At 38.9% G+C, this 25,356-nt stretch overlaps 2 protein-coding genes, 1 non-coding gene and 2 pseudogenes across 3 annotated transcripts; all 5 read left to right on the top strand.

Annotated features, from left to right (window-relative positions):
- The first annotated feature begins 2,183 nt into the window (after window positions 1-2,183).
- LOC131321526 (U2 spliceosomal RNA) lies at window positions 2,184-2,381 on the top strand. Its single transcript, XR_009198566.1, has one exon. It is a non-coding gene; the product is annotated as a U2 spliceosomal RNA (small nuclear RNA).
- Window positions 2,382-6,803: 4,422 nt separating this feature from the next.
- On the top strand, window positions 6,804-6,963 carry LOC131321537 (U2 spliceosomal RNA; annotated as a pseudogene).
- Window positions 6,964-10,308: 3,345 nt separating this feature from the next.
- Window positions 10,309-10,469, top strand: LOC131321540 (U2 spliceosomal RNA; annotated as a pseudogene).
- A 3,780-nt stretch (window positions 10,470-14,249) lies between these two features.
- On the top strand, window positions 14,250-16,346 carry LOC131321351 (uncharacterized). The gene is made up of 3 exons (XM_058352337.1): window positions 14,250-15,620; window positions 15,703-15,870; window positions 16,065-16,346. The coding sequence occupies exons 1-3, from the start codon at window positions 15,519-15,521 to the stop codon at window positions 16,344-16,346; spliced, it is 552 nt and encodes a 183-aa protein (XP_058208320.1). The 5' UTR covers window positions 14,250-15,518.
- Window positions 16,347-18,622: 2,276 nt separating this feature from the next.
- On the top strand, window positions 18,623-24,120 carry LOC131320161 (probable chlorophyll(ide) b reductase NYC1, chloroplastic). Its single transcript, XM_058350757.1, has 10 exons — window positions 18,623-19,180; window positions 20,260-20,338; window positions 20,840-20,975; window positions 21,291-21,365; window positions 21,494-21,686; window positions 21,921-21,989; window positions 22,342-22,481; window positions 22,619-22,741; window positions 23,017-23,209; window positions 23,590-24,120. The coding sequence occupies exons 1-10, from the start codon at window positions 18,803-18,805 to the stop codon at window positions 23,779-23,781; spliced, it is 1,578 nt and encodes a 525-aa protein (XP_058206740.1). The 5' UTR covers window positions 18,623-18,802; the 3' UTR covers window positions 23,782-24,120.
- The last annotated feature ends 1,236 nt before the right edge of the window (window positions 24,121-25,356 follow it).

Genomic DNA, 25,356 nt, shown 5'->3' with positions numbered 1-25,356 from the left:
TTTAGCTAGTTAACTAATTTTTTGTAACGAAAGCGTAACCAACAAAGAATGCCGCCATTGATGAGAAATAATTTGATGATGAGTAATTTTACATTCCAAATGAAATTCTCGGTGAAGTGATTTGATTGGAGATCGATTTAAGTTGTTCAATGAAATCTTCATGGATGGAACTCTTGGAAACCCTTTGCCCTGGCTTCTTGTGTGTCTCTTTTGCTTGAAAAATTCTTACACTAATTAATGTTTAAAGGCAGGCCTTTTATAGTCTCCAGCCGACCCGGGCTAAAACGAACCAGTCCAAAAACATTTGCATCACATGCGCCTCGGGCATATTTGAATTGCGCCAAGAGCGTGCATCCTGATTAATTTGCACTCTTTTTGTAAGGCACATTTAAGTCGCGCCCTGGCTTGGCGCACCCAGAATTTCTTCTTTTTTGTAATGTGTCTCAGGCGCAATTGAATTGCTCCCTAGGCACATCCTATTTTTTAAGTTTCTGTAATGCGCCTTGGGAGCATATTCAGTACGTTTTTCTTTTTTGATGTAATGAACAACTGAAATTCATCATTCTGATTCAAAACACATTTATAGTTGTTGCCAAACAATGTATCATTCAGATTGATGCTTCCAAAAAAATACCAATCGCAAGCAAGAATATCAATTGGTTCAATGTGGGGAAAGAGAAACTATATGTTCAACTCCCATCTATGGTTGGATCCCATCATCTTTTAGTACTTTAAAAATACTATTTATTGATAAATAATGGGTCTTGATCCAATTTAAAATGAGTAACATACAGGCATTTTGCCGGAACGAATCATATTTTGACCCATCCAGGGTAAAATGCTCACTTCATTAGATATACAAATGATTTTTTATCCAAAATACTTGGGCTAGAAAGTAAATTGGACAAGCTTTCTAACGGTTTAAACCATGTGAAAATTGGAGTTCGGGAGTGTCCAGGCCAAGTCCGGAAAGTTTAACATGTTATCCAGCATTACAATGAGCCTCAGGTGCACTCCTTGGCGCCCAGGCGCATTACAATGTGCTCCGGGCTCATCATGAACATTGCAAACAAGTCCAACTTTGCAGACTTGCCCCAGACACTCCGAACTCCAATTTGGTCGTGGATTGAACCATTAGAAGTCTTGTCCAATCTAAATACATAACCGTTTTACCCTCAATTGGTAGAAAAATAAATTCTTTCAATAAAATGCTCGTATAGTTTTTTTTTAAATAGGATTAAGACCAATTATATAATGATAAATAAAGTTTTAACTGTATTAAAAGATGATGGAAATGACCAATTAATAATAAAATTTTATTTATGAAAAGTCAGTCGAAGGGAGACCGATTCAAAGATCATTGGAGCAACAAAGGCTAAAGTTCGTTTTCACGACCATTTACACATTTTAAGATCCCTTTGACGCACACATCCCTAGTTCTACGGTACACGTTCATTGGGCACTCCACACTTCATTAAATAATCAAAAACCGTTTCATCATCAGGATTCACCCAAGGCGAGATTTGTGGTGAGGATGAGAGATAACCAGAGGGAGTCGAGCTCAAAGGATTGCTCCTCTGGAGAGTCTTTTTCTTTTGAAATGTTATTGCGTATGATCCAATAATAGTTAAGTTTTCTCTCAATTCGTGTGTGAGTGTTTGGTTTTGATCCTCCACACGCTACACGAGTCCACTCAATAAGCTTTAGTACAAGTTTGTTTTGGTAAGTTGCATTTCATTGAGAGAAAAAACAAACTAAAAAACATGGACCAAGGGGATATTGGATACTCATGTACAAGACAAGGTCCAAACCAAAACAAAGAAGAGAGGAATTACAGGGCTAAAAAGCAGAATAAAGGGAACTCTAGGGGTAGCAAAGACTTTCTGAAGCTAGAACCAACTCAATCACATTCTAAGCTATACAGAGTTGCGTATTGATCTCACTATTGGGCAATTTAAAGGGCTAACTTAGATATCTAATGGCCTAATTTAGGGGGGGGATTCACTAGGTACTCAGAGGTTTCAAACAACCAAGTGGAACTGATGGCACAAACCAAGCAGAATATGTGCAAAAGCAGCAAAACCCAGTTTGTTACTTTGGGGTTTGTTTCCCACATCAACTAAGCAGAAAAACGAGGAGAGAAAACTTGATTATAAAATAGGCAACCCAAGAGAAGAGAAGACATTCCTTTCTCGGCCTTTTGGCAAAGATCAAGTGTAGTATCTATTCTTATTAGTTAAATATCTGATATGTGGGCAATCGATTCACTCTTTATTAAATTAATAATTTTTTGAGGGGAGGGCCCACTACAGTAGCTTGCTACTGTGGCCTCTAATGCGTTGCCTTGGTGTTGCAAATAGCCTTGGCTTGGCGCACCCCAACCAAACCAAGTTCAAATGTTTCTGCTACTAAATTTGTTGGCTTGATATATGCAGATCTGTGTAGATTAGAAGTACTAGTATTTTCTCTTTCTCTGTTTAATTACAGGGTTAGTCTCTTTCCCTATTAAAGCGGATCATCAATCAGTTGATCTAGTTTTAATTAACTCCTTCAAATTAATGTCTTACGCTCCCGCTCTCAATTCTTACACTGTACTTGCGCACTCAATCCTCACACTCTCAATTTGTAATTTTACAATCTACTATATGAGATCCTTGGTGAAGTAATTCGGTTACTTTCGGTTGGAGATCGATCCAAGTTGTTCAATAAGTCCACATCTTCATGGATGGAACTCTTGGAATCCCTTCCTATATATACTGGCTTCTTGTGCCTCTCTTATGCTTGAACAACTCTTGGAATCACTTCGTTCGGGCTTCTTGTGCCTCTCTTATGCTTTAACAATCCTTATAATTTTTAAAGAATTGCCTTTTTTTAGTCTCCTACCAATTCGGACTAGAAAAGCTCAGTAAAACACAAATCAAGAATATTTGCTGCATCACATGAGCCTCAGAAAAAATTCGAAAGCGCCCCAGGCGCATCCACATTTTCTCTATTCTTGTAATGTGCCCCGGGCGCATCTTATTTTCTCTCATGATTTCCTATATAAACAGTTTGGATTTAAATTTTCAGATTTCAAAATGAAACCTATTTCGAGGGAACAGAGCCTGCTGGGCTCCTAAGCCAGCAGTAGGGTCCCCATGTCCAATATTGGAGTTCCAAACGCCTCCGTCTAACCTAATAATTCCAATAAGCTAGGAGTAGTAGAAAACAACGTACGTACGTACCATAAAAATATATTCATTGAGGAAGAAAATTAAGTAAACGCAGAGTACAATAGATTCTCTTCTCGTTAATTTGATAATGGAGTTCAATCCAACAGATTCCTAGATTAAACTTCCATAACTTCACATAAAAAACAGAAAAGAAAAGAAAACACGTGGAGAAGGAATTTCACAATCCACACAACACACTTCAAACCTTCCAAGTGTGTGTGTGTGGGTGAGAGAGAGAGAGAGAGAGAGAGAGAGAGAGAGAGAGTTTTTTTGAAAGGCAGAGAGAGTTTCAATTGAAAAAAGTTGGCCAGTTTGTGGCTGGGAGTTTTAGTACAAAAGCGTGACTGATGAATACGATTACACAAATGTTTGCGGCCACGAGTAATTAAATGCGGCCAATTCTAATTCAACGTGGCCAAGTGTACTTTGACGCGGCCAAAAAGCATGTATAAAACACAAGAGAATGTAATTTGACGCGGCCAAGTGTAATTCGACGCGTCCCCAAGTACTTCGAAGCGACCAAGTGTAGTTCAACGTGGCCAAAAAACATGTAAAACACAAGAGAATGTAATTCGACGCGTCCACGAGTAATTCAAAGCGGCCAAGAAGCATGTAAAACACAATAGAATCATGCGTAGTAATCACGCTTTCAATAATTTGCGGTAGGGGTGTGCACGGGTCAGGTCGGGTCCGACCAAAAACCGAATAGATCTTTATGGATTGGTCAGGTCGGGTAAGAAACACACCAATCCGAACCCCGAACCGAAATCTGATTTTTAATAGAAATTGAACCCGTACCCGTCCGAACCACATGTTCGACCCCGCCCGAGACCCTTTGGGTCGGGTCGGGTCCGCGGGTTGCCGGGTTTTTAGCACATGCCTAATTTGCGGCCATAAGGAATTGTTTGTAGCCAAGTGTAATTCTTTCATCTTCTTCTTCTTCCCCAAATGACCAAAACCAAGAAGAATCAACACAACGGAGAAAAATTATTGCAGCAGCAGAAAATTTTGCAGGAAGAAAATTTTCGTTCACTTCTGGGCAAAACCCAACTTCTTCTTTCAAAATCACACGACGTAAGTTCTTCTTTATTGCACTTAACATTATTATTATTATTATATATCTCATCGATTAAAGTTCTCTTCTTCCCATGTTTGTAATTCATTTTGACAAAGCAAGAAAACAAGACAAGTTTGAATCTTTTTGTTTGCATATGGGTACCAGCAAGGACAGAATCAAAGATTTCGTAAACGCGGGAGCCGAAATAGGAACAACAAGAAAGATGCCACCGTCTAGTTCAAGGGCAAATATCTAACACCATAAATCTATGTTCAATGAAATCTTCATGGATGGAACTCTTGGAAACCCTTTGCACTGGCTTCTTGTGCATCTCTTTTGCTTGAAAAATCCTACACTAATTAATGTTTAGAGGCTGGCCTTTTATAGTCTCAAGCCAACCGGGACTAAAACGATCCAATCAAAAAAAATTTGAATCACATCCGCCTCAGGCGTATTTCAATTGCACCAAGGGCTTGCATCCTGATTAATTTGCACTCTTTTCGTAAGGCACAATTAAGTCGCGGCCCAGCTGGGCGCACCCAGAATTTCTTCTTTTTTATAATGTGTCTCAGGCGCAATTGAATTGCTCCCTGGGCACATCCAATTTTGTCCCTTTCTGTAATGCGCCTTGGGAGCTTTCGGTACATTTTTCTTTTTTGATGTAATGAAATAGACATTCAGTTTTTCATAAAACAACCAAGAGGCATACCAATACACCAACATTTCACATAGAAATCCATCATTCTGATTCAAAACACATTTATAGTTGTTGCCAAACAATGTATCATTCAGATTGATGCTTCCAAAAAAAATACCAATCGCAAGCAAGAATATCGCCTGGTTCAATGTGGAGAAAGTGAAACTATATGTTCAACTCCCATTTATGGTTGGATCCCACCATCTTTTAGTACTTTAAAAACACTATTTATTGATATAAGTACTTTAAAAACACTATTTATTGATATATAATGGGTCTTGATCCAATTTAAAATGAGAAACAAAAACGCGTTTTGCCAGAACGAATCATATTTTGACCCATCGAGGGTAAAATGGTAACTTCATTAGATATACAAATGATTTTTTATCCAAACTACTTGGGCTAGAAATTAAATTGGACTAGCTTTCTAACGGTTCAAACCACGCGAAAATTGGAGTTCGGGAGTGTCCGGGGCAAGTCCGCAAAGTTTAACATGTTATGCAGCAAAAATTGCGCCTCAAGCGCACTCATTTGCGCCCAGGCGCATCCTGAACATTGCAAACAAGTCCAACTTTGCGGACTTGCCCCAGACACTCCCGAACTCCAATTTGGTCGTGGATTGAACCGTTAGAAGGCTTGTCCAATCTAATTTCCTACCAAATTGGTTCCAATGAAATATAATTTTTGCTCCAAAATACATGACCATTTTACCCTCAATTGGTCGAAAAACAAATTCTTTCAATAAAACGCTCGAATCCTTTTTATTTTAAATCGGATTAAGACCAATTATATAATGATAAATAAGGTTTTAACTGTATTAAAAGATTATGGAAACGACCAATTAAAATAATAAAATTTTATTTTTGAAAAGTCGGTTGAAGGGAGACCAATTCAAAGATCATTGGAGCGACAATGGCTAAAGTTTGTTTTCACGCCCATTTACACATTCTAAGTTCCGTTCGACGCACACATGCCTAGTTCTTTGGTACTCGGTCATTCTGTAAAGGTGTCCACAAGGTTCATTGGGCTCTCCACACTTCATTAAATAATTAAAAACCGTTTCATCATAAGGATTCACCCAAGGCGAGATTTATGGTGAGGGTGAGAGATAACCAGAGGGAGTCGAGCTCAAAGGACTGCTCCTCTGGAGAATCTCTTCTCTTTTTTTTTTTGTAATGTTATTGCATTTGATCCAATAATAGTTAAGTTTTCTCTCAATTTGTGTGTGAGTGTTTGGTTTTGATCCTCGACGCACTACACAAGTCCACTCAATGAGCTTTAGTACAATTTTGTTTGGTAAGTTGCTTTTCATTGAGAAAAAAACAAACCAAAAAACTTGGACCAAGGGGATATTGGATACCCTTGAGAGTCAACCACAAAAAATGCCATGTACAACACAAGGTCCAAACTAAAACAGAAAGAAGAGAGGAATTACAGGGCTAAAAAGTGTAACAAAGGGAACTCCAGGGGTAGCAATGACTTCCTGAAGCTAGAACCAACTCAATCACAATCTAAGCTATACACAGTTGCGTATTGAACTCATTATAGGGCAATTTAGACGGCTAATTTAGGGGGGTATTTTTTTTTTATCCCAAGCAATCGGATACTCAATAGATTAAGCAGTTACAATGTAATTGGTGGACACAAGGACTCACTAGGTGCTCAGAGGCTTCAAACAACCAAGTTGAACTGACGGCACAAACCAAAAAGAATGAATATGTGCAAAAGTAGCAAAACCCTGTTTGTTGCTTTGGGGTTTGTTTCCAACAATGACTAAGCAGAGAAAAGAGGAGGGATTACTTGACTATAAAATAAGCAGCCCAAGAGAAGAGAAGACACACTTTTTCGGCCTTTTGGCTAAGATCAAGTGTAGTATCTGTTCTTAATAGTTTAATATCTGCTATGTGGGCCATCGGCTCACTCCTTATTAAATTAATTTTCCTTTTGTAATGTGCCTCAGGCGCATCTATTTTCTCTCATTCTGTAGGGCACCTCTAGCGAATTTCAACTGCACGTTGGGAGCATTCAGTTTTTTTTTTTGTTGATGTAATTTCATTCCTACATATAACATCCCGTGGCTCGTAGATTTCAAGAATTTGAAGGTGCAAGAGATTTCCAGAAAAAAAAACCCATGGATTGATCATTAGCTTCAACGCAGCTCTACCTCAGCTACTCCCCGTACTTTTTCAACTCTATCCCACCTTTCAGCAACTGCTTGAACTTTACTAAGTGTAGTAGCTCACCAGCATTTTTAAGTTCCAAATATAAGAGCCATTTTGCTACATATTCCCCTCATTTTTTGGTTCCCATGAACTCTACAGGCTGCCAATAGCGCTCCTAAAATCCTACCACATGGAAAAGTCACTAGTTTCAGAATCATACCAAATGCCCATTCCATGACCAGCCCAACAAATCCTCGTTAAGCTTCCCATTCCTAATCTCCATTTCATGGCAAAAATGACTCTACAACCTTCACCAAGATGGCAAGAGTGGCTACAAGCAGATAATAAGCTCAAAAAAGTCATACTATTCGGCTCCATTCCTTCTTCTGCCATTTGACGACAAAATTGCAGGGCTTCAAAACCTAGCCCATGGTCATATTATATCAGCTCTCCACCAACAAGACCTGATATAATAGCACTCCAAGTAATGCTGTTCTCCATGTCCCCAAACTTTGCATAAAAATCCAACAATGAAGTTTGGAAAACACTATGATGAAGTCCATTTCCAATAGCAAAATCAAACATTTTGCCTCGAAAAGATTAACATTCTTCCCAGAAGCTGAGATACGCAAGGTCAATGTCCCACTGCTAGGCCTTACTTCACCTTGCAGTTTGTTAAAACAATTATCAACTTCCACAATATCCTGTCTTGAAATGTACCAAGAAATCAAGATATTGTCAACTTGCATTTTAATTGAATAGGCCTTTAGCTAGTTAACTGATTTTCTTGTAACGAAAGCATAACCAACAAAGAATGCCGCCAATGATGAGAAATTTGATGATGAGAAATTTTACATTCTGTATGAACGTCTCAGTGAAGTGATTTGATTGGAGATCGATTTAAGTTGTTCAATGAAATCTTCATGGATGGAACTTTTGGAAACCCTTCGCATGGGCTTCTTGTGCGTCACATTTTCTTGAAAAATTCTTACACTAATTAATGTTTAAAGGCAGACCTTTTCTAGTCTCCAGCCAACCAGGACTAAAACGAACCAGTCAAAAAAAAATTTTGCATCACATGCGCCTCGGGCGTATTTGAATTGCGCCAAGGGCGTGCATCCTGATTAATTTGCATTCTTTTTGTAAGGCACATTTAAGTAACAGCCCAGCTGGGCGAACCCAGAATTTCTTCTTTTTTGTAATGTGTCTCAGGCACAATTGAATTGCTCCCTGGGCACATCCAATTTTGTCCCTTTCTGTAATGCGCCTCAGGCGCATATGAATTGCGCCTTGGGAGCTTTCGGTACATTTTTCTTTTTTGATGTAGTGAAATAGACATTCAGTTTTTCATAAAACAACCAAGAGGCATACCAATACACCAACATTTCACATAGAAATCCATCATTCTGATTCAAAACACATTTATAGTTGTTGCCAAACAATGTATCATTCAGATTGATGCTTCCAAAAAAAATACCAATCGCAAGCAAGAATATCGCTTGGTTCAATGTGGAGAAAGTGAAACTATATGTTCAACTCCCATTTATGGTTGGATCCCACCATCTTTTAGTACTTTAAAAACACTATTTATTGATATATAATGGGTCTTGATCCAATTTAAAATGAGAAACAAAAACGCGTTTTGCCAGAACGAATCATAATTTGACCCATCGAGGGTAAAATGGTAACTTCATTAGATATACAAATGATTTTTTATCCAAACTACTTGGGCTAGAAATTAAATTGGACTAGCTTTCTAACGGTTCAAACCACGCGAAAATTGGAGTTCGGGAGTGTCCGGGGCAAGTCCGCAAAGTTTAACATGTTATGCAGCAAAAATTGCGCCTCAGGCGCACTCATTTGCGCCCAGGCGCATTACAATGCGCCCAGGGCGTCCTGAACATTGCAAACAAGTCCAACTTTGCAGACTAGCCCCAGACACTCCCGAACTCCAATTTGGTCGTGGATTGAACCGTTAGAAGGCTTGTCCAATCTAATTTCCTACCAAATTGGTTCCAATGAAATATAATTTTTGCTTCAAAATACATGACCATTTTACCCTCAATTGGTCAAAAAACAAATTCTTTCAATAAAACGCTCGTATCCTTTTTATTTTAAATCGGATTAAGACCAATTATATAATGATAAATAAGGTTTTTAACTGTATTAAAAGATGATGGAAACGTCCAATTAAAATAATAAAATTTTATTTTTGAAAATTCGGTCGAAGGGAGACCGATTCAAAGATCATTGGAGCGACAATGGCTAAAGTTCGTTTTGACGCCCATTTACACATTCTAAGTTCCATTCGACGCACACATCCCTAGTTCTATGGTACTCAGTCATTCTGTAAAAGTGTCTACAAGGTTCATTGGGCTCCACACTTCATTAAATAATAAAAAATTATTTCATCATCAGGATTCACCCAAGGCGAGATTTATGGTGAGGGTGAGAGATAACCAGAGGGGCTCAAAGGAGTGCTCCTCGGGGAGAGTCTCTTCTTTTCTTTTCTTTTTGGTAATGTTTTTGCATTTGATCCAATAATAGTTAAGTTTTATCTCAATTTGTGTGTGTGTTTGGTTTTAATCCTCGACGCACTACACGAGTCCACTCAATGAGCTTTCGTACAAGTTTGATTTGGTAAGTTGCTTTTCATTGTGAAAAAAACAAACTAAAAAACTTGGACCAAGGGGATATTGGATACCCTTGAGAGTCAACCACAAAAAATGCCATGTACAACACAAGGTCCAAACTAAAACAGAAAGAAGAGAGGAATTACAGGGCTAAAAAGTGTAACAAAGGGAACTCCAGGGGTAGTAATGACTTCATGAAGCTAGAACCAACTCAATCACAATCTAAGCTATACACAGTTGCGCATTGAACTCATTATAGGGCAATTTAGACGGCTAATTTAGAGGGGTATTTTTTTTTTTATCCCAAGCAATAGGATACTTAATAGATTCAGCAGTTACAATGTAATTGGTGGACACAAGGACTCACTAGGTGCTCAGAGTCTTCAAACAACCGAGTCAAACTGACGACACAAACCAAGCAGAATATGTGCAAAAGCAGCAAAACCCAGTTTGTTACTTTAGGGTTTGTTTCCAACAATGACTAAACAAAGAAAAAAGAGGAGGGATTACTTGACTATAAAATAGGCAGCCCAAGAGAAGAGAAGACGAACTTTCTAGGCCTTTTGGGTTAGATCAAGTGTAGTATCTATTCTTATTAGTTTAATATCTGCTATGTGGGCCATCGGCTCACTCCATATTAAATTAATTTTCATTTTGTAATGTGCCTCAGGCACATTCTATTTTCTCTCATTTTGTAGGGCACCTCTAGCGAATTTCAACTACACGTTGGGAGCATTCAGTTTTTTTTTTTTTGTTGATATAATTTCATTCCTACATATAACGTCCCATGGCTCATTGATTTCAAGAACTTGGAGGTGCGACTGATTTCCAGAAAAAGAAAAATTCATGGATTGATCATTAGGCTTCAACACAGCTCTACCTCGGCTACTCCCCGTACTTCTTCAACTCTATCCCACCTTTCAGCAACAACTTCAACTTTACTAAGTGTAGAAGCTCGCCAGCATTTTTATGTTCCAAATATAAGAGCCATTTTGCTACATATTCCCCTCATTTTTTGGTTCCCATGAACTCTACAGGCTGCCAATAGCGCTCCCAAAATCCTACCACATGGATAAGTCACTAGTTTCAAAATCATACCAAATGCTCATTCCATGACCAGCCCAACAAATCCTCGTTGAGCTTCCCATTCCGAATCTCCATTTCATGGCATAAACGACTCTACAGCCTTCACCAAGATGGCCAGAGTGGCTACAAACAGATAATAAGCATTAAACGTCATACTATTCAGCTACATTCCTTCTTCCACCATTTGACGACAAAATTGCAGGGCTTCAAAACCTAGCCATGGTCATATTATATCAGCTCTCCACCAACAAGACCTGATATAATAGCACTCCAAGTAATGCTGTTCTCAATGTCCCCAAACTTTGCATAAAAATCCGACAATGAAGTTTGGAAAACACTGTGATGAAGTCCATTTCCAATAGCAAAATCAGACATTTTGCCTTGAAAAAGATTAACATTCTTCCCAGAAGCTGAGACATGCAGGTCGATGTCCCACTGCTAGGCCTTACTTCACCTTGCAGTTTGTTAAAACAATTATCAACTTCCACAATATCCTGTCTTGAAATGTACCAAGAAATTAATCAAGGTATTGTCAACTTGCATTTTAATTGAATAGGCCTTTATCTAGTTAACTTATTTTCTTGTAACGAAAGCATAAACAACAAAGAATGCCACCATTGATGAGAAATAATTTGATGATGAGTAATTTTACATACTATATCAATGTCTCAGTGAAGTGATTTGATTGGAGATCGATTTAAGTTGTTCAATGAAATCTTCATGGATGGAACTCTTGGAAACCCTTCGCACGGGCTTCTTGTGCGTCTCCTTTTCTTGAAAAATCCTTACACTAATTAATGTTTAAAGGCAGGCCTTTTATAATCTCCAGCCAACCAGAACTAAAACGAAAGAGTCAAAAAAAAAGATTGCATCACATGCGCCTCGGGCGTATTTGAATTGCACCAAGGGCGTGCATCCTGATTAATTTGCACTCTTTTCGTAACGCACATTTAAATTACGACCCAGCTGGGCGCACCTAGAATTTCTTCTTTTTTGTAATGTGTCTCAGGCGCAATTGAATTGCTCCCTGGGCACATCCTATGTTTTCCCTTTCTGTAATGCGCCTGGAATTGCGCCTTGGGAGCATTCAGTACATTTTTTTGTTTTGACGTACTCCAATGAACTACTGAAATAGACATTCAGTTTTGGAGAAATCTTCAATACACACCCCTTTAAGGTGCATATGATATGCACCTATTGTGTGGTCCATATTGTGCCACCTCATAAAAAATTACCTACTGAACCGGTCATTCATAACATTTTAGGTCTATCGTAACTTTTATACCAAAATTTCGTAACTTTTGATTCATAACGTTTTTCTTAATAATCATAACCTTTTAGTGCATATCGTAACTTTTACGAATGAATCGTAACTTTTTAGCAACAGATTCATAACATTTTTTGAATCATAACATTTTGGTGTATTTCATAACTTTATAAAAAAAATCGTAACATTTTCAGTTCGTAACATTTTCACTACAAAACACATTTATAGTTGTTGCCAAACAATGTATCATTCAGATTGATGCTTCCAAAAAAAATACCAATCGCAAGCAAGAATATTGGTTGGTTCAATGTGGGGAAAGAGAACTATATGTTCAACTCCCATTCACAGTTGGATCCCGCCATCTTTTAGTACTTTAAAAACACTATTTATTGATATATAATGGGTCTTGATCCAATTTAAAATGAGAAACATACAAGCGTTTTGCCGGAACAAATCATATTTTGACCCATCAAGGGTAAAATGGTCACTTCATTAGATATACGAATGATTTTTTATCCAAACTACTTGGGCCACAAAGTAAATTGGACAAGCTTTCTAACGGTTCAAACCAAGCGAAAATTGGAGTTCGGGAGTGTCCGGGCCAACTCCGCAAAGTTTAACATGTTATGCAGCAAAAATTGTGCCTCAGGCGCACTCCTTTGCACCCAGGTGCATTACAATGCGCCCCGGGCGCATCCTGAACATTGCAAACAAGTCCAACTTTGCAGACTTGCCCCAAACACTCCCGAACTCCAATTTGCTCATGGATTGAACCGTTAGAAGGCTTGTCCAATCTAATTTCCAACCAAATTGGTTACAATGAAAAATAATTTTTACATCAAATTACATGACCATTTTACCCTCAATTGGTTGAAAAATAAATTCTTTCAATAAAATGCTCGTATCGTTTTTATTTTAAATCGGATTAAGACCAATTATATAGTGATAAATAAGGTTTTAACTATATTAAAAGATGATGGAAACGACAATTAAAATAATAAAATTTTATTTATGAAAAGTCGGTCGAAGGGAGACCGATTCAAAGATCATTGGAGCGACAAAGGCTAAAGTTTGTTTTCACGCCCATTTATACATTCTAAGTTTCGTTCGACGCACACATCCTAGTTCTATGGTACTCGTTCATTTTGTAAGCATGTCCACAAGGTTCATTCGACACGTCCACAAGTAATTAATTCGAAGCGACCAAGTGTAATTCAACATGGCCAAAAAGCATGTAAAACTCAAGAGAATGTAATTCGACGCGTCCATGAGTAATTCGAAGCGGCCAAATGTAATTCAATGTGGCCAAGAAGCATGTAAAACACAAGAGAATGTAATTCGACGCAGCCAAGTGTAATTAGAAGCGGTCATGAATAATTCAAAGCGGCCAAGTATAATTCAAAGTGTCCAAGAAACTTGTAAAACACAAGAGAATAAAATTCGACGCGGCCAAGTGTAATTAAACACGTCCACGAGTAATTTGAAGTGGCCAAGTGTAATTCAACGCGGCTAAGAAGCATGTAAAATACAAGAGAATCATGCGTAGTAATCACACTTTCAATAACGTGCGGCCATGAGTAATTAGACGCTGCCAAGAGTAATTTTTTTTGGCCAAGTGTAATTCTCTGCGGCCAAGAAGCATGTAAAACACAATAGAATCGTGCGTAGTAATCACGCTTTCAATAATTTGCGGCCATAAGTAATTGTTTGCGGCCAAGTGTAATTCTTTCATCTTCTTCTTCTTCCCTAGATGACCAAAACCAGAATGAATCAACGCAACGGAAAAAGATTATTGCAGCAGCAGAAAATTTTGCAGGAGAAAATTGTCATTCAATTCTAGGCAAAACCCAACTTCTTCTTTCAAAATCACACGACGTAAGTTCTTCTTCCCTTGTTTTTAATTCATTTGGACAATGCAAGAGAACAAGACATGCAAGTTTGAATCTTTCTGTTTGCATATGGGTACCAGCATGGACAGAATCAAGATTTCGTAAACGCGGGGGCCAAAATAGGATTAATTCATTCGGACAATGCAAGAGAACAAGACATGCAAGTTTGAATCTTTCTATTTGCATACGGGTACCAGCATGGACAGAATCAAGATTTCATAAACGCGGGGGCCAAAATAGAAACAAGAAGAAAGATGCCACCGTCTAGTTCGTGGGAAAATATCTAACACCATAAGTCTATGTTGTGGCAGTAGCTAGACACTCTCGGGGCTAATCTTGCAATCTTCGCATAACAAATGTTGAGTGTCTCTAACAAAAAGTAATCTATCTAACTTCTACCGAACCCGCTCTTAACGGTAATTAGGTGTTCCTCTCTCTTCTTAGAAAAAGCATTCACAACTATAAGATCAAAAGCACTGTAATCCAAAATACTTCTACTAGCTTCATTTTGGTCACCAAGCCCAAAACCACCATAGACTTTCTCATACCCTTGCCTATTAACTCCTACAAGACCATTGGAATCGCCACCTATGAACAACTTCTCTCCCGTAGGTACCCCTTGCGCCATGTGAATTATTAATATTATTATTTTTTGTATGTGTGTGTGGCAACCTTTGATTCCGTCTCTGGGTACCAGGGTATGAATATTGCATTGTTGACTTCGCTTCCTTTGTTTGGTGTTTGGATTAACAGCTTGGTGGGTCTTTGATTTAGTGAACAAAATGGAGGGAAATATCTGCTGGGTGTCTGGGTCAGGGTGGTGTTGATAAAACTGATACAGAGCTAAAAGAACTCAAGATGTCCCATTTCCTTATTCCACATTGTGTTTTTGCTTGACAGGCACAAATTTCATATACGTATTGAAGAAAGTACAATAATGTGAAAAAGGAAATGGGATTAGAGCGGATGCTTAGACCGAAAGACAACATTGAGAGAGAACCTGCAACGACTTCAGATCAGCTAGAGGAACCTCAAGCTGAGGAGAGGTATGCCCTCTCCATCAACTTTGTTGTAAAGCCTCACTGTTCATCCAGAATTTTGCTCTATGATTGCACTTGAAGGAATGCCTTCGGCAAATTGCCATACCTATCCTACTGGAAATTGGATGGAGGAGAAAATATCATAGCTTTTGATGTTTTAGGAGGATGGAGAATTTGTCTACTTCGCCTTTGGGTTTTATTTTGCTGCAGATCTCATTGGTTAGTAAGGTGAGGGGGGCTACTTTGATCATCCTGGAGACGTCTATGACTCTATCTTATTCAAACCAGCCTTTTCTTTTGTCTTCTGTTGCTTCCCATACCAGAGCACACGCTGATTCTTTGTGACTTACACAAATTTTTCTTATGGGAGCAAATAAAGAGAGAACATCCCAGAGAATTGAATCCATATTTGGAGAATAATGGATCTGGTTATCCAGAAGTTAAAGACGGGAAAAAGGCTGGGGGTGACCAACATATGTCTTCTTCTGTTGTTGGAGACGGGGGTGCCAGCTGGAGATTAAAAGCCTTGAAGCATGCTCAAGAGCTGGCGGCCCGCGAAGGACAGAATTTTAAGGAGGTAAGATCTTGTATATTTTGGACTTAAAAGTTAGGATATCTAAGCATTTACCAATTTTATGCCATCCATTTAAATTGTTTAGGTTGTGGAAGATCCGTGGGGATCAATGGGTCAGCTAGCGGTTTCTGTGGCACCTCGTACAGCTGCTTCATCGCATGCTCACCTCTATGCCATAAACAATAGAAAGTGGGGCTTAACAGGGGAACATCAAATAGTTGTAGAGAATCACAATGAAAAGATACCTGGCAAGGTACTTAGATCCTAATGAAGTTATGCTGCTAAATTTTGGCATATACATTGGCCAAGTGTGTCTCATTTTGTTTAGCATAGTCATCTAATTAATCTTGGTTCTTTTTTCAAGTAAGTTGATATTCTTTGTTTTTCTTTTTGGGGGTACAAGGATATTGTCTTCTTTTTAACTTGCCTATTGTAATTTATATCTAGAATACTGACGTAGAAAGCCTGCGGGATGTATCTTGTTGTCGTTCGGAGATGAAAGTTCCTAAACTTCATGATTCTTTATCTTGGGGCAAGCAGAAGGATTTCGGCCTTATCTCTAGTGCATTGTCAAGCTTAAATGAGTTTGCAAATGATGGAAGCTCTATGAATGAAGTTACTCGTCAGAAGGATGATGAACCTAACGGTTCTGTTGGCTCTCCAAACAGAGAGAGAAAAGTAGAGTCAGAGTCAATACCTAGTGCATCTTTTACAGTTGTTAACACCTAGTGCTTCTTTTACAGTTGTTAACAAGGGAATTTTTTTTTTTTTTTGGATCAACTTAACGAGGGATTGAGTGCAAATCAATTGGCCGCAAAAGCTTGCAACTTCGATTGAATGGAAAGCATGAAGAAGCTGAAAAACTTATGGTGAGACAAAATACTTCTTTTACCTTTTTCAGTATTTATTTTTATTACCCGGTATCCAGCCCCAATTAACCGACTAATGTGGGGAATCAATCACACCATCCACTAGCGGTGGCCCAATTAAAAGCAAGGACAAAGCTCCGTATGGACTGGCCCTACACAGCAATTGATAGCATGCATTAACTTTTTTTCAAATCCACAGTCTCTTTCTGTGTGTGTATGTGCGTCTACGTGTTTTTCTTCTGCTTGTCTTTTTCTTTTCTCTTTAGGGGATAGCGGAATTAGGCTTATAATACGCTATGGGCTTTGACTTTTGAGTGTTGTTGGGGCATGGAGTATGCTTTATCTGAACCAAGAGCCATGTTGCTTTATTTTCTGGTGTTATAGAGTCGATATTAGGTTTTTAGCTCTTTTTCAAGTTTGCACATGTAAACAGCCCTTTATCAAGTTCTAAACACCAGAAAAGACTAAAGTATATGATTCAAGAGCTGACTTTCTTGTTCTTCACAACTGCTAACTGGTGCGTTACTGCTCACATTGGGAGTGTTTTACTCGATCGTTTAGCTGCATCGTTTGTTTTAGGTGTGAATTTGTGAGGCAGTATTAATATTGTTGTAGGAGCTATCCCAGCAAAAGAACTGCTGCTTGAAATCCAGACTGCGTCCAATGGAATCAAACTTACGTTAATCATCCGCCTCATCAAGAATTCGTATTGTCATTTTCATCGTGTCTCCTGTGTATGTGTAGTATCACAAAACTGTAATCAACCCTGAGTTACAAAGTGGAATTGCCGGGTAAACATAAAAGTCTCCCACCGATATCAGGGATGGCTGGGTAAACATAAAAAGTCTTTCATCGAGATCGGGGCATTATTTGTCAACGCATCCGCACACTGATTTGCGTCACGATAGATGTGCTTGACAGTCACTTCTTCAAACTCCACCATAAAGGATCTGCAATCAATTTGAATCGTACCTAGGGGATGATTTAACAGAATTCTAATGGCTACTTACGGAGTAGGCCTCCCTTAGAGGTTGTACCCCCTAGCGTTAAAAGCATCATCCGTGTTTGAGGGGGTGTTTTTAACAAGTTGTTTATTACAATTTTTTGGTTTTGTCCTTAAATAAATTTTATTTTTGTTTGTTAGTTTTGCACTAAATTTTTATGTATTATTGGTGCATCTCAACAATAGAAATTGAAAAAGTAAAAAAAATTATAACTTTTACACAAGTGTTTTTTGAAATATTCAAGAAAAAATCCAAAAAACTGCCTCTTTGAGCTTTTGTTTGGATATTTTTCAAAATACTTTTGTAAAAGTCATAGGTTTTTAATTTTTCGATTCCTCTCGTCGAGACGAACCAATATTATATAAAAGTTTGACGAAAAACTTACAAACGCGAAAAAAAGTTGAATAAGAACAAAATCAAAAAATTGTAGTCCACAACTTGTTAGTTAGTCTCAGAATAGATGGTGTTCTTTTGACCTCACTAGTGAAAAGATCAGTTTACCATGCGTATAAATTGATCCGACGTTCCTATCCTAACTGTAGAATGAAAAAAACACAACATTGCGGCCCATACGCATCTCCACGAGGCCAAGGAGCTGTGACGAATGAGGTTTGCTTTTAAGTTCAACGTGTGGCCTTCACGCTTCTCTCTCCTCTGACGTATCTACATGGTGCCCGCTCGGCTCATTCGATTCATTCATTGTGTTTTTGGACGGTTCGAATTTAGAAAAAGAAAATGTTGGGATAAGAGGAGAGAGAAGATTTCAATTCGAACCATATATTGGACTATCCAGATGTGACGAGTGAATACCACGTGGGTAGGTACCCCAATCGATTGAGGATTTGCAAAGGTGTGATTAGGTCTCATTCCGCCAAAAAATTTATCTTTCCAGAATTTATTTTTTATCTATTTATAACGGGTCAATCTCTCGTGATACATTATATTTAATATAAAAAAAAAGTATTTATTTTAACGTATTTTCCGTAGCGGAAGTCTTGATTTTGTACTATCGGTGTTTACAACATTCTGGTATTACCAGAAAGAAACAACATTCTGGCCCAAACACGCATCTCCACGTGACCAAGAAGCCGTGACGGATGAGGTTTAAAGATTGCGTTAACGTGTGGCCATCACGCTTCTCTCTCCTCCAATACATCTCCGAAATGAAAAATATCTCCCTCTCTCTCTCCTCTGGACGTATATTTTGCCCCATAAAATAGGAAAAAAATCTTCACTTTCCCCCCAAAAGAAATCCCACTCCCATACCCCATCCGCAGCACCCAACTCCACAACCGCATAAAACCGGCCAAAAATGGCCGCCGTCGCCAAAATCCACGTGTCGCCGCCGCTGCACTGCCACCGCAGCGGCCAACCGCCGCCCGTCCGGCTAGACGTTCGCCGTAATTTGGTCATGCTTGAAACGATTTCGGCCATAGCTCGGTCTAGAGGCCGTAGACGACTGTGTGCGAGGTCGTTTAGGTCCGAGGAAGGAGGCGGAGGAGGGGAGGTAGCCGAGGAAGAGGAGGAAAGTGTGAGAAAGGGCGAGAATAATCTGATGGAAAATAATCGGGTGCGGAGTAGCAAGGGGAGTTATACTCGTTTGGATTTTTTAAAGTCTGCTTTTTTGCAGTCACCGTTGGATGATAGGTTTCAGGATGCGTTGGATAAGTTGGAGGAGAGGTTATTCTCGGTAAGGTGTTATTGTGTTGGGATTATTTAGCGTACTTATTTTTCTGTTTGGTTGATGAGAATGTTGAGGAAAGGAACATAAAATGAAATTTTGAATCTGGCACTCAATTAGATTTAGCTAAGTAATTTTGAATCTGACACTTAGCTGGGTGAGGGACTGATAAGTGATAAGTCATCTCCTTATGGTATCTAGGTGCCTGTAGATATATTTGTTATAAGAAAACCAATATAATAATTTTAACAGGTAGAATAATGATATTAGCTTCACAGTTTAACAAAATACTGAATTTCTCAAAGTCAAACAAATTTTATTTTCATAGTATTAGAGAAAATTGGACATTACCATTTCCTCAAATGCGGCAATAAAATTAGATACTTAAACGTTTCAGACATAGATGTTCAGTCACAGATCTGGACATAAATATTTTTGAAGTCGTTCTAATGTGTGGGTCCAACGTGCATCGTGTGGGAACTACTGCATCGAACGATTCATATCTATTTCCGGACATCTATGTCTGTAGGACTGTATTTCTACGGCTTCGATGTGTAATTCAGCCAATTTCTTTAATGCGCCAAATCATGAGCCATGAAGTAAAAGTTGGACCTTAAATGGTTTTTGATAATCAAAGTAACTGATGTAATAAACTTGGTTTGCGGAGGCTTTTGGAGAAAATGGGGCCCAAGGCCGCTGCGTTGCCAGCCTGCCGGTTATCTCTCTGACAACCCAAACAACTGAATGTTGTTTCAATTGAATATAATTGCTTTTATCTTGAAGATTTTTCTTAGCAACCGAAGAGAGCCTTATTGCCTTTTGAGTTATTGTTCAGTGTATTTATTTCTTGATATTTTACTCCTACGGTAGTGAGTTAAACCCCATTAACCTCTTGCTGCCTTGCACCTGACACCCAACTGGTTGTTCTTCTTTACCAGCCAAGATTACTAGCCCATTCAAATCTCTACTGTTCTTGATAAGCTTCTTGCATTAATTGATTTTGTATCATAGCATGTTGATGGTTGACTTAACTCTGTAAATGTGATGTTGGTTGCTTTAGATTTTTAAGTCTCATTGGTATATGGCAGATTGCTATGCAAATTGGAAGATACATCGTGACTATGGCGAGCACCGGAGTAATACTCCTAATCGGGTTTCAGTTGTCAGGTCAGAGAACATGATATTGTATACTAAGCCTTGCCTCACGCAGTTATTATGTGTGTGTGGAGAAATTCATTTCTAGACAAGTGAACTCAAATGGAAATGTAGTGGTACGTTCTATTTGTTCGAGCTCTATGTATTCTCCACTCTCCAAAAATTGCTATCCAAAACACATCTTCATCACTTTCTTGGCAATCATAGAGCATTTAACAAGTATCATAAATAAAAGCCCTCTTACTTGGCAAACGAATCAATTTCTCAATGTTGCTTGTGGCAAACCAGCTCAATAGTTTCCCCTCGTCTTATTTTAGTCATGCAATCTTTACTTTCCGAAGGTGCATTTTTTTTTGTTTGGTGTCTCTCTCTCTAAACATTTGTGCTTCAGGATTTCAGCTGGGTATTCATATTTGACTGCCTAGCATTCTCATGTTTCTGTTATGAATCATAGTTGCATTATAAACAATTGTGGGTGCAAAGCTAACACTATATTTTTATACTTTTGTTAAGGTGGAGACAGTCAGTTGAATGATTTGGTATGGTATAGCTGGCTTGGAGGTGTCATTATTGGAACAATGATAGGAGCCAACATGGTTTTAGACGACGTCAGTCGTGCCGGTCCACGTAATGTTGTCATTACCGGAAGGTATTCCCTCTCTCTGGTCCAAAGGTTTACTTACTGAAAACCTTCTGAGTTCTGACTGTGTTTTCATCTGCGTGACATTATTGTTCTTTGCTTTCTGTTCCAAACATCCAACAACTTGGAGTAAGAACACCTTGGAATAAGGAGACTTGCTTCTCTGTTATTTAACATTTTTTCCAGTTCATCTATTTGTTACTAGATTTTTCTCAATTTGCAGTTATGTTAGGTTGGTTTCCTGCCTCTAAATCATTTTCCGTTGGGCCTGGTTCAAGTTTTGTTTCTCTATTACTGATTACTTGTGTTACCTGGATGGTACAGTACAAGGGGCCTGGGGAAAGCTCTTGCTCGGGAATTTCTTCTTTCTGGAGATCGAGTTGTAGTTGCTTCACGAAGGTGGTGCCTATAATTGTTAAATTTGTATGCTTAACTTTCTAGTGTTATGCACTCCTGTACCTGTGGTTGTTATCTCGTCTGTCTGCAAACCACAATGTCTTATCAATGTTCAAATCTTGTAAAGGCAGTCCTGAGTCTGTTGATATGACTATCAAAGAGCTTGAGGAGATCTTGAAAGAGGGTGTGGTTTCCGAAGGTGGCTCATCTGGGAATATGGCACATGCGAAAGTAGTAGGCATTGCATGTGACGTTTGTAAACCTGATGATGTGCGGAAATTGGCAAATTTTGCTGTCAGTGAACTTGGTTCTATCGACATATGGGTGAGTAATCTTGATTATCGTATTGAGTTGTATAATTCAGGTCTGGGTTTTTTTTGGCTCATCTATAGAATTGTGATTTATGATGTTTTTGGAGAAAAAAAAAGTATGTTTCAGAGAGGAAAATAAGAATTTATTGGTAGGGTGCTGACAGCAAGGAAAATTTATCGTCCGTTTACTTTCTGAGTAGATGACGTTTGAACCTTGACTAAACTTCAATGTCCAACCTTTTTACAGATAAACAATGCTGGGACAAACAAAGGTTTTAGACCCTTACTGGAGTTCAGTGACAACGATATTCAACAGGTATGCACCTGATCAGATGATTTTTGTAGATGGTTTCCTCTAGATGCTGAATTAAACAGTTTCTTTCTGATAGGATAAATGAAGCCATTTTGAACTTTTACGCAATTGTTGGTCGTTTCAAGCTTTGTTTCTTACTGGCACACGAGAGTTTGCGCCCCCTCTGCCAGGGACAAACACGAGCAGATCGGCACAGTGTCATATGCTATGCGCTGAAAGTTTGAAACTAATATGGAATATTCTTTTGTTATTCCTGGAAAAATATTTTACACTCTGAGATGCTTGGTTGTTATCGATTCAATTTTTTGTCATTGCTATGATTTGAAGTTTAAGCTTGTGTTGAATGATTGGACAGATTGTCTCTACAAACTTGGTTGGATCTATACTTTGCACTCGCGAAGCCATGCATGTCATGAAAAACCAGAACAAGGGCGGTCATATATTCAATATGGATGGTGCTGGTTCTGGAGGATCTAGCACCCCTTTGACAGCTGTGTAAGTTCTCTGATATTCTATTTGAGTTGAAAATTTCCCTTATCTGATGTTAAAAGACTCGGATTTCTCATTTCTCCCAGACTAGGTGTTGTTGACTAAATTCCCCTTGCATCGTTTGTATCTGCTTTGTTTTGTAGCTATGGATCAACAAAGTGTGGTCTAAGGCAGCTTCAATCATCACTCTTCAAAGAGTGTAAAAAGTCAAAAGTGGGAGTGCATACAGCCTCCCCAGGCATGGTTCTGACTGACTTGCTCTTGAGGTACAATGGAAGGACCCCTGTTTTCTGCAATTGAGTATGATGCAAATTATCAATTCAGAATGTAAATTATTTCGTGTAGCTATATCTAGAGAGTTTTGTGAAGTGAACTTGTGTAGTTATGTCCGTGGTAGAATTGAAGCTTCAGACTACTTTCACCAAGCTTGCCATTCGAATTCTTTATTAGCTATTTTGGTGTTTTTCTTCTACTCATTAGTGAAATATTGAGAACCTTTGAAGATTGAAATGACATGAAAGCTGTGTTGACTTGTCTGCAGTGGGTCAACTATACAAAATAAACAAATGTTCAACATCATTTGCGAGCTCCCAGAAACAGTTGCTAGAACTTTAGTTCCACGGATGCGGGTTGTAAAGGGAAGTGGTAAGGCCATCAATTACTTGACCCCTCCAAGGATATTACTAGCTTTAGTCACTGCATGGCTGCGACGAGGTCGTTGGTTTGATGACAAGGTAATTTCATGTTACTTTTTTCTGTGTTCTATATGTTTAATGCTGTAGACAATAAATCAAATTATTCTACTAAAGAAAGTGTCATCAGGAACGAGTTGTCTCACCTTATTGTTCAACAAAGACATGATATACTGTTTGGGTTAGCATTAGGAGTTAATGACTTGCTAGTTGCTACAAAGGAAGTCACTATTACCCCTTACTGCTCTAGGCTGTGTTTAGATCTTTATTCTTTGATTTAAGGAATAGCTTTTGGTACAAGTAGAAATGACTCTGGTGGAGTTTTTGTGCTTTATCCTAGTGATGTATCTTTAATTTTTTGAATTTCCCCTCTGATTCAATTACATGCAATTAGGCCGTATATAAACTGTCTTATTTTTCAGGGAAGAGCATTGTATGCAGCTGAGGCGGATAGACTCCGCAACTGGGCTGAAAGCCGCACTCGTTTCTCTTTCACGGATGCCATGGAGATGTACACAGAAAACACTTGGGTCTCTGTCTTCTCACTTTCAGTCGTTTGCGCCTTCATAATTCTTACTAGTACTGGGTCTGGGAGCACGTTTCCTGGCACCTGACGACAGCTCTTGAAACTAGGAACCGTAAGAGAGATATCGAAATCTCCCCTGGTATTCATCAAGGAATCTGACTGTTTCGTTTCAAGTTGCCAATTGTGCAACCAAAAAGGTAATGATTCATACAACCGGTGCATGGTTTTTCTCCCTGCATCCTCCAATGATTTCTTCAACCATTCTGGGGTTGATAGTTGCAAAATTCGAGCCAGAATGCTCTGCAATGTATAGAAGTCTCGAACGGGCTCTTTTATGATTCTCTATTGAGATGCTTGTAAGTTTTTACAACATTTAATTTCGTTGTGATTCATTAATTTAATCTATTTGTAGCTCTTTCACTTGTTAGTGATTCTGTGCTTGAAATTCTGTAGTGGGAAAAAATGCCTCCTCACAAGCCGTGACAAGATTTACATAATGATTTTTGTGGAAGAATGGTTCAATAACGTCAAATAAAATATCTTCCCCTAAACTATTGGAATTTTTTTTTCCAAACACTGAGAGGTATCTGGGTCAGCTTATTCATGCCTCAACTATTCCTCCTCGCTCCAGTCAAAGGCATGCCATTTGCACCGAGACCAAGGGGATTCACAAGAAATTTCTCTCTTACGACCTTATACCATGAGGTTGTTAAGTTTTGAACTCTGAATGTCTGAGTTTGCAGCCCATTCCCTCTTTTAGCTAACTTGGTGTTTGGATTTTTATTCTTTCCTCCAAGCAAATGCTAAAGTGTCATGGAAGACGTGTATGTGAAAGCATGACTTCGGAGCACCGTTAGTTTTGGTTGGTTCTGGAAAGATGGAAAAAGTGAACTTTGATAATGATATGTTTGGTAAGGTTGGCACTAGGCACTGTTTCAAATTGGAATTTATGGAACAACCCAATGAAAGGTTTTACCAAAACCGATTGTATTAACCATATTACCTCAAGTGATCGATAATCCATTTTTTCCCATATGTAAAGTATATTGTTTGTGGGAATTGATTTTGGCAATCTCTTAGGGAGTGTAGTTATCAATTTGGAAAGTGTCAAAATCAATTCCCAAGAAGAATCCTTAATAGTGAATTAAATTATATCTCACCATAACAGCAACGAGATGGCGGCGATGACAGCTTTCGGTGGACGATATTAGCGGTCATGGTTCTCAGCGTTCATTTTACCCCTAGTAGTTTTTTAGAGGCCGATCTACTGTGCTTCAAGGCAGTAGCGCTCGGAGGTTACGGATGTCCGACGAGGACGTTGTTCGGATATGATTCTTCGTCTTTTCCTTCTCCCCTCGGTTTTTTTTGGTCCCCTGCCCTTGTTACGTTGTTCCCAGTTGGATTTCTATTGGGTTTTCCTATCTCGCCTAATGGCATGGATTCTAAACGGGTTTGAATGGAACGGTCGGCATTGGCTCCCACTGTGGTCATTGTTCGATGGCCCAGTTCTCGCCTAACGAATTGGTGTAGCGTCCGTGGCAGATTGGTGTGTTTTGGTTCCAGTTTGCATTTCCGTTGGGTGGCCAATGGTGGCTAGGTGGAATACGGTGGTGGCTAACGGGCGGTGGAGGATCTGTCTGATCAATAAGCGGCGTCAGCGTGG

The sequence above is a fragment of the Rhododendron vialii genome, chromosome 3a, assembly GCF_030253575.1.
Source record: "Rhododendron vialii isolate Sample 1 chromosome 3a, ASM3025357v1".
NCBI lineage: Eukaryota > Viridiplantae > Streptophyta > Magnoliopsida > Ericales > Ericaceae > Rhododendron > Rhododendron vialii.
Note: the sequence above shows the minus strand (reverse complement) of the source record. Positions and strands in the feature narration are given on the sequence as shown.